The 9118-nt window shown below is 43.2% G+C and overlaps 2 protein-coding genes across 3 annotated transcripts; one reads left to right on the top strand and one right to left on the bottom strand.

Moving 5' to 3' along the window:
- Positions 1-128: 128 nt before the first annotated feature.
- Positions 129-4325, top strand: LOC130520321 (7-methylguanosine phosphate-specific 5'-nucleotidase-like). Of its 2 annotated transcripts, XM_057024132.1 has the most exons (10): positions 129-1085; positions 1404-1478; positions 1662-1760; positions 1851-1920; positions 2003-2049; positions 2214-2299; positions 2404-2493; positions 2611-2773; positions 3083-3283; positions 3352-4325. In XM_057024132.1, the coding sequence occupies exons 1-10, from the start codon at positions 1083-1085 to the stop codon at positions 3469-3471; spliced, it is 954 nt and encodes a 317-aa protein (XP_056880112.1). In that variant the 5' UTR covers positions 129-1082; the 3' UTR covers positions 3472-4325. The 2 variants fall into 2 exon arrangements, with proteins under 2 accessions (XP_056880112.1, XP_056880043.1); XM_057024063.1 differs by lacking the exon at positions 129-1085 and having other exon boundaries at positions 1119-1478.
- On the bottom strand, positions 4285-9017 carry fkbp10b (FKBP prolyl isomerase 10b). Its single transcript, XM_057023732.1, has 10 exons — positions 8631-9017; positions 8340-8485; positions 7859-8048; positions 7566-7711; positions 7303-7492; positions 7062-7207; positions 6461-6650; positions 6230-6372; positions 5855-6018; positions 4285-4737 (listed from the first exon to the last, which is right to left on the bottom strand). The coding sequence occupies exons 1-10, from the start codon at positions 8828-8830 to the stop codon at positions 4543-4545; spliced, it is 1710 nt and encodes a 569-aa protein (XP_056879712.1). The 5' UTR covers positions 8831-9017; the 3' UTR covers positions 4285-4542.
- Positions 9018-9118: the final 101 nt, after the last annotated feature.

Raw genomic sequence — 9118 nt, 5'->3', positions numbered from 1 at the left:
CAAATGTGTGGCACAAATGCACTCATGCAGTGGTTTTGTAAAAACATCCATACTGTACAGTTTAAAATGAAAAGAGCAGTTTAACTGAATGAACCAGAACCTTCATGGGCATCACCAGTGCAACCTTGGCATGGTATGGGTCCATTAGAGACAATGCAGATCTCGCGCTCTCTCCATGTGCTTTTATTCTCTAGTCAGAATCATAGGCTATAATCTGATAATCTGTCACCTCAATCAGGACTCCATCCAAAGAGGATAAACCTCGAATACAAGGCGATTGTGTGGGATGCAAACTCACCGAAGGTATTCTAAAGCAATGGAGTGTTAGTGGTTGGGACTGTCACAATATGTATGTGGGGAAATTAGCTGCTTGGCAGAGGTCTGTGCTCTCCTCTAGTGCTTTGGTTCTAGTTTAGAACAGTTGAATGCAGAATTTAAGGTTTTTCTGTATTAGTCTCATGCTTCTTTCCAAAGCAGGCCATGAGCTGCATCTAATTGTGCAATAAATATTTATGAAAGATAACAGCTATTGAATCAATCATTTTGATATATTTTTTTAAATAATCTATTGTGGAGTCAGGATGCAAGTAAAGTTGTGTGTTGCTATTTTCACCTTTTATTTTCTTATGTTGTCATATTCTCCTTTTTTAAGTTTAAATTAGTTATTTTTCTAGATGTTTTAGGATTGAGTATTTAGCGTTATCTAAAATAATCTAATTTCTCTACCAGCAGCCATGTGACAATTTATCAAACGTGTGCTCCTTATTTAGTTATTTCTTTATTTTTTTTGTAATGTGTATATTTAATGACAAGTGATTTTGTTTCTACTATACAGTGAGGTAGGAACTAAGATGCGTAGGAACCTTGTTGTTATTGGGGAATTCTATATGTGCGACAAACGCCCGGTAGGAATGGTAAACAAACCATTCAAAACAATTCGAGTGAAACTTGTTACATGATTTTGTACCACATCGTAGTTTTAGATATGTGCCGTTTTTTCTTTGGCCGCTGCAACTATTAAACATACATGTTGGAACAATCGTTTGAACATCGCTGCTGACTCGTCAGTTCTCCGCTCGAAAATGGTAAGTTATTTTTAGCCGCTTCTTGCGTAATCACTGCAGCCGCAGCAGCTAATCAAACAGGCGTTTAATGTAACATTTTGGGTGCAAAGCCGTGAAGTATGACAGCAATTCGTTTAAACGCGTAGCAGCCGAAATAGAAAATATATTGAACAGTGCGCTACACAGTCTGACTGTAGCTGCAGCTTGACGCAGGCGCCATAAATAGTTACTATTTAAAGACGTCTTTTAAGCCGATGTTGCATCGAGATGTGCAGTCTCCTGAAGTGAAGCGCAGCTGAAATGTGTTTGAATCGTGCTTGAACCACCTTTGCCATGCAGATCTACTTTACTCCCTGGATTTACACACCGATGCGCTCCACCCTGACAATCTTGCACCAGCTGTCAAAGACTGAGGTGAAAGATCTTTACATTATTGACTTTGAAAATGTCTTTTTGTTTGTTTGTATTTTCAAATGCTTTCCTGACATGTCATTGTATTTCCATTACAACTTTCCATGTTCTTTCTCCCTTTGAAATTGTGTAGACGTGGAAATAGTATATGAAATGATAATTGCAACACTGCTGGTCTCTGCACAGATCCCAGAACTGACCAAATCCACTGTGTTAATGAGGGAACGCAGCAGAGTAGAGAAAACAATCCGTGCCATGCAGCACACAGGTGCGGGAGGTCTGCAGGTAAACCCCGCTTCCATTTTGCTTGAGTGACTAAACACCCTTAATTTGTTTTAGAAAATAACACCTTTCTAACACCTCTTATTTCCTCAGGTAATCTCAGATTTTGATATGACACTGACCAGATTTGCCCACAATGGCAGGAGAGTCCCCACCACACACAGTAAGCTCTTACTCGTGCACCTCTGTGGCGACGTGTCCCTTTCAGTGTCTTTATTCTAATCTGAAACAATTCTGTTTTGCAGACATTCTTGATAACAGGCTGCTGATCAGTGAAGGTTGCACTAAAAAGGTAATTGTGCTGCGCGCGTATGATGATTAAACACTGTCAAGATAAGATTCCCTGCAAGAGAACACAGACCTGATCCATGGAGAGAAAAAAGCTCTGGGGAACTTTCTATTTATCCTGCTTACAAATTCCTTGAGAAATTGTGTCCTGCAATCTCTCTGCTGTAGATGAAGGAACTTTTAAACACCTACTATCCCATTGAGATCGACCCTCACAGGACCGCTGAAGAAAAGCTTCCTCTCATGGTGGAATGGTGAGAAACAATAACCTGGTCTGAGTTTGAGGATTTGTCACTCATCCGTTAGTGCTGGAATAGTTGCAAAGCAAGTTTTAGCCTGTTGCCGCTGCTCTCCATAGGTGGACACAAGTCCACGAGCTGCTGATTGAACAGAGAATCAGGAAAGACCTGTTGGCCCAGGCTGTCAGGGAATCCAGGGCTATGCTGAGGTATTTTCTGAATTTCACAATTTTAACTATATAAAAAGGTACAAAAATCTAAATATAGACCAGGGAGACCAGATGCTTTCTTTGGTCCTGATCGATTGTGTTGTGTGGTTTCCATAGGGACGGTTACAAAGTGTTTTTCGACCATCTGGAGGAGCAGCAGGTTCCTCTGCTGATCTTCTCAGCTGGCGTCGGAGACGTTCTGGAGGAGGTGATTCAGCAGAACCGCGTCTTCCATCCCAACATTCGCATCATCTCCAACTACATGGACTTTGACCAGGCTGTGAGTTGCACCACCCTTGGGTCGGCATTACCTACGAAAATGCTCAGAATCGATGTCGAAATAGAATCCAGGCCCGTGAACACACTGTTCCACTCATCATAGACTAGATTGCATCAATAAACTCGCAATAAAAGCAGAACTCTTGAGTTTAGAGGTCAATATTACCCCTCTGCTATGAACTGAATACTTCATTAAGATAATGGTGAAATTTTACTGCAGGGTGGATAAATGGTAACATTTTCACTGATCCCCTGAATTGATTGCTTAACTGTTTAGATTCCATCCTCAAGTTTAATATTGTCTTTTAAGGGGTTGCTGCGAGCCTTCAAAGGTCAGCTGATCCACTCTTTCAACAAGAGAGAAGGTGCAATGTCACACGTGGCGGCCCTCAGAGAGCTGCAGGCTCGGCCCAACGTGCTGCTGCTGGGGGACTCTTTAGGAGACCTGACCGTGGCCGACGGAGTGGCCGAGCACCAGAACGTCCTCACCATTGGCTTCCTCAACGATCAGGTCGCCGAGCATGTTTAGACCAGCTGTTGCACCTCAAATTTCAGGTGGTTAACCAATGTTTGCTGCAGGTGGAGGACAGAAGAGAATCGTATGTGAACGCCTTTGACGTCGTGCTGGTGAAGGACGAGACGATGGATGTTCCCAACGCCGTTCTCAGGTATATTACCTCATCGAGAGGCGACAAGTAAGAAGCACAGGGGGAAACGGACACTTCCTGGCAACATAGTCCGAGTTGAGTTTGTATGACGTTTGTATGACACATGGAAGATCACCTCATCTGAGTTGTGTCCACACTCACGTTCAGAGGGTTTTGACACGTAGTCAAACCTTTGAAAAGCTCTTCAAAGAAAGTCAAGAACGCACCAGCACAGCAAAAAAAATGTAAACTAGTTAACACTGTAACATGTCAGGCTGCTTCATTTACAATAAGGTAGCACGGTAGTGCGAATATGTGTATTTTTTTTATCTTCAAAGTTCTGTAACTTGTTCACTGTAATGTTTATCAGTGTACTGTACTGTTATTAATACTGCGAGTACATGATGCTTGTGTGTACTGCACCATCATTACTGCAGACAGGTGTCAGTTTACTAAAAGATTGTACTGTCACCAAATAACTAGTTTAATTAGATAGGTCACATTTTAACCATTTTTTAACAAAAGGGCTACATGGTGGAGAACATACAAGGTCAGTGTTGTCAGCAGGAACACTCTAATCAACTTAATGTTGTTTACTGTAACATTTTTAAGGATTTCTTCTGTACAAATCAACACGTACAGGTGTGGTTTACATTTATATTTTTCAAATAATGTAAGATTTTTAAAAACGGTGGCTTGACCATCAATCACGTGATGTCTAATCGTGGAAAAAATCTATGAAAATAAAAATGTTTTTATTGTCAGTTTGACCTGGTTTCATGTAAGTAGTGAACTTGTTTATTTTTAGCTGCCCATGTAAAAGTGGAAGTGTGAGGCCTCCAGATTTAACCCTCCAAAGACACAATTTCTTAAGGCATCACTGTTTAATAAGTTTAATCCACGCTCGGTTCTTTCTCTGTCATTTTAATCAGTGTGACTTTTCAGGACAAATTAAGGTGCTTGTTTAAGTTTCAGAAATACAAAAATCAAAAACAAACATACGTGACACAAAACCTGTCAGTAAAAAAGTATTAAACCACGATGCTGCGGCGAAAAAGTCTCTTTGCTTGTTTGTTCTGTGTTGCGGTTTATCCCTGAGAGAGAGTGACGACATTTCTCCTCATCACAGCTCCTCGTGCCGCATCGCTTCCTTTTCCAGGTCTTCATCTACTTTAAGTTTGAGTTCATCAGCCGTGATCACGCCGTCTTCATTTCTGTCCTGGTTTTTAAACATGTCAGCAACCACCTGCTCCATGGTCATTCCAGGTTTTATACGACCTCTGCCCTCTGCCACCTGCAGCTTGATGTACTCCCCAAACTAAAATAAAAGAACAATTATTTGGTATTAAAAACAGCCGTTTTACTTCTAACCTTTAGTTATAGCAACATCATATGATCACATGATTAAGAAGAGTATTAGGGACACCATGAGAGAGGTAGATTTTTTTCTCATCATGCACTTCAAGAAAACAGCTGAAATGTCGAGAATAGTCAAATAATATCAAGAGCTTTTGAGACTGTAGTGACTGCTGCAAACACAACGGTGAAATTTAAAATAAATCCATCCTGCGGAGCCACTGTTTCTCCAGTGGCCCAGAAGCAAAAATACCAGTGAAATGTTCCTGTTTTGCATTTTTACACATAGAGAAAAGTTTCACAAATCTTGACAAAGCAAATGTGTTACCCAAAATGCCTCAAATGTTTTCAAATCATAAAGAGGAACAAAAAAGGCAATCTGCGGTGAAACAGACGGAGTTATTTTCTCTCAACTTCCCCTTTAACAGCTACTGTTTGAAAGCTAACTTCAACGCCATGTTTCTGGCACAGTCTCTTCAAACGTCAAAGTAATACTGATAATTACCCTGTTTGTGAACTAAAAGAGAAAGTATTTCCTTGATACGTTATATTCAACATTATTATTTCACCTTTGTTCTTGACAAATAAAATTTCTTCTCAGTGCATGATGAAAAAATCTAGCTCTAGTTTTTTTTACTCAGGATTTTGATATTTCAGGATATTGCACTTCTGTACATGGTTTCATACATTTTAATGAATATCTAATTAAGAAATTATCCAGAAAATGTACTTGTAATTGTGACACGACCAGCGACGTTATGTCGATCTAGCCGACAGATGGCGCCAATGTACATTTAACGCTAACCCTAACCCTGCGTGTTTAAACTCCTGTCGGTTTTACTGCAGGAGCAGTTTATTAGTGAGAGATTCCACAAGCGGCAACATTTTCAGTGTCCACTAGCTGCACCATTCAAATTTGGACTAAATGTACTTCATGAGCCATGAACACTTTTTGATTTGTCAGTGAAGAGGCTATTTTCTAAAGGAATCTCAGTTTTTCTCTTCACTAAGACATTTCAGTGTTAAATGAAACTAAATGATCACATCTGAGCTAAAGTAACAATGTAAATAAACTGTACCTCCTCTTGCGGGACCTCTTTATTGCTGTTAAGGTCCAGAGTTTCAAACAGATTTGGCGGATTTTCCTGGAGCCACACGAAAAGGTAACCAGGCGGGACGCCCTTCTCAAAGCTCACCATTTCGATGTCAAAGACCAGCACGGCACTGCCTGGGACACCAGTCGCTAAAAGATATAAAGCAAAAACCCAACAGGTTGTAGTTTAAGCTATCCAGGCTAAACATGAAGCTCCAGAGATATTTGGGATACAATAAATGTGGAATATAGGAGAACTTTATCATTCAGGGACTACAAATAACACCTGGGATCCACACGCATTAAAACTGGTCCAGATGTTTGATTTTTTCACTGTTATAATGTCTCTTTGTTGCCTCACCTCCATTTTCGCCATGGCCAAGATGAGGCGGCACCGTCACCAACCTCTTCTCTCCCACGCACATGCCCCTCAAGGCCAGGTCCAACCCGTCGATCACTTTGTCGGTCCCCAGCACCACGTCCTGAAGGTTTTCATGGTCGTGTCTGAGGAGAACAATCAGACCAACTCAGGCGGAGCCTCGCAAAGATTTCTACCGATCTGAAGCGAATACGGGACGTCTTCGTGACTCACGAGGAGAAGAGCAGCGTGCCGTCCACCAGCGTGCAGTTGTAGTGGTAGCGGACGAGGTCGTTCACCTCGGTGGTCTCGTTACACGGGTCCGGCCTGTAGGTGGTCTGGATGCCCACTGTGTCATTGGGGTTGTGGAAGTCGATGACGTGAATGTCAAACACGAGGACGGCTGATGGTGGGATGACTTCACCTGTGACATTTAAGGTAGTTTCAATGATAAAATTGCTTTTTCCTTCATTTCCTCTTGTAACGCTAGTCATTTTTCATAGGATCCAAAATCTGCCTAATGGAGGAACGCAACTAAAAATATTTTTTCTCAGTCTGATTTTTTTCAGACTTGTGGCAGATTCTTAAAAATATGGAAGAAAAGCAACTCGATCGCCCCCTGGTGGTGGGACTGGTAAAAATAAATAAAGTGAAGTTCCATCATCACATTTCCTAGAATCCAGCAATAATTTCACAGTTGAATATTTAACTTAGAACTTTTAAAATAGGATGTGACATGGAAACATCTGAAGCTCAGTTATGCAGATTCTGGCCTCTATGCCAGTATTCACCCCCCACCTTTATTTTGAGAAGAAACTGCAGGGAAATCGTTTACCTGCTCCGTTCTCTCCGTAGGCCAGGTGTGGAGGGAGCGTCACTCTCCTCCTCTGACCAGCGCAGAGCCCCAGCAGAGCCTGATCCATGCCTGGAATCACATACCCCATCCCGATGTAGGTGTTGTACGTGCTGTTCCTCTGGTAACTGTCCACAGGCAAGAAAATCGGAGCAAGAGAGCGGTCATGTGACAGGATAAAAAAAAATAAAAAATAAAAAAATAGACTAAATAGTGAGCTCACCTGGTGTCAAAGGTGACCCCGTTCAGAAGTGTACCGTTGTAATGGTATCGGATATAGTCCCCCGCGACCGTCCTGCGAGTGCACGTCTCAGGCACCACCTGCTCCTCGATGGTGATGTTGTCTTTTGGGTTGTGCAAGTCCACCAACAGGACATCAAACACCAAGGTCGCGTGCGGGGGAATCTCAGTACCTGGCGGCCGGACAGAACGAGGAGTGAGGATAAGCGACTGCCTCAAGACCGTCCACCTCTCCAGAAACGTTACCTGAGCCTTTTTCTCCGTAGGCTTTGAAGGGTGGGATGATGATATTCCTGATCTCACCCACACACATCCCCAGCAGGCCCTCATCCATGCCCTTTATCAGCCAGCCCTCACCCACAAGGGAGTTGTGGGTCTGCTTCCTGGTGTAGCTACGCAGGGCTCATACAATCGCAAAGTCAAACACACAACACACCTGGGTGATGCAGTACAGATACAGAACTATTCTTTTAGTCGGAACGATGCCATCAACAACAACTTGTTGCAACATGCAGAAAATGGAGCGAATAAGGCTTCACCTGGAGTCGAACGCGGTACCGTCCAGCAGGGTGCCGTTGAAATGGTAGCGGACAAAGTCGGTGCGGATCACCGAGCGTTTGCAGTCTTTGGGGGTGGTGACGGTTCTGGTGACGACCAGGTCGGCTTTGTTCCACACGTCCAATAGGTGGATGTCAAACACCAGGGTGGAATCTGGAGGAACCACCTCGCCTGTAGACACAGTTATATTGGACAAATCTAACCCACAGAATTAGGTAGAGCTCAAATCTGCCAAGGTTACACTGGGGTCAAGATGGAACTCACCAGCAGCTTAAATTAGCCCACAAATACTTTTTTTTTTAACATTTCTTTGTCAGTTCCATTCATTTAAACACTAACAGATGTGTAAAAATGAACCGAAGAGTGTGTTTTCAGAATAGTTTGTATTCACTTGGTGGGGTTATGATATTTACGATCAATCAGCAAACAGGGAGGTTCGGAGACAATCCTGCTCCTGGTTACCTGCGCCTTTGCTTCCGTAGCCCAGGTGAGGGGGGACAGTGACGGACCTGCGCTCGTTCACACACATGCCCTGCAGACCTTTGTCGATGCCTTCCAGCAGGCGACCCTCGCCGAGCTGGGCCACTTTAGCGTCCCCTCTCTGATGGCTGCGGAAGAAGTGAAAGACGCCTCGTTAAGGAGCTTTTGGGGGAGGGGACTGGCTGCTAGAGCTGCGGCTCAAGTTGACTTTTATTTTTGGGAAGAAAAAAAAAAAAAAAAAAGGAAAAAAAATACATGACTAGTCGATCTTACCTCGAATCAAACGTTTTTCCGTCCACAAACGTGGCGTTGTAGTGGTACCGAACATGGTCCCCGGTCTTCGACTCTCTCACACAGATTTTTGGGATTGCGTATCTGTCCACGACGACATCTCCGTGCACCGGGCTGGGGTTGCCCTCCACCGAGGAAGCGTCCGTTGCAAGGAGGAAAAAAGCAACGCAGCAGAGAAACATGATCAAATCGTCCCAGAAACAACGAAAAAAAACCTTTCCGGTGAAAGAAAGTTTGCAAAGAAACGGGTGAAACTTGAGAGCTGCGGCTGTTTGCGCGCTGCAGATGAGGACCAGCACGGCAGCAGGACAGATGTGTAAACGTGGACAATCTCCAGGTTGGAGGGGTTTTTTGCCACGAGAAAAAAAGGGGGGGTAACGGAGGTGGCAAGTTAGGCGTTGGCTGGAACGAGCCTTACTTCCTTTAAAAAAGTAAAAGTCAAGAACCGGAAGTTTTTATGCCTTTATAAA

Source organism: Takifugu flavidus, chromosome 1 (genome assembly GCF_003711565.1).
Source record: "Takifugu flavidus isolate HTHZ2018 chromosome 1, ASM371156v2, whole genome shotgun sequence".
NCBI classification, from domain to species: domain Eukaryota; kingdom Metazoa; phylum Chordata; class Actinopteri; order Tetraodontiformes; family Tetraodontidae; genus Takifugu; species Takifugu flavidus.
The sequence above is the reverse complement of the archived record's forward strand: the minus strand, read 5'-3'. Positions and strand labels throughout refer to the sequence as shown.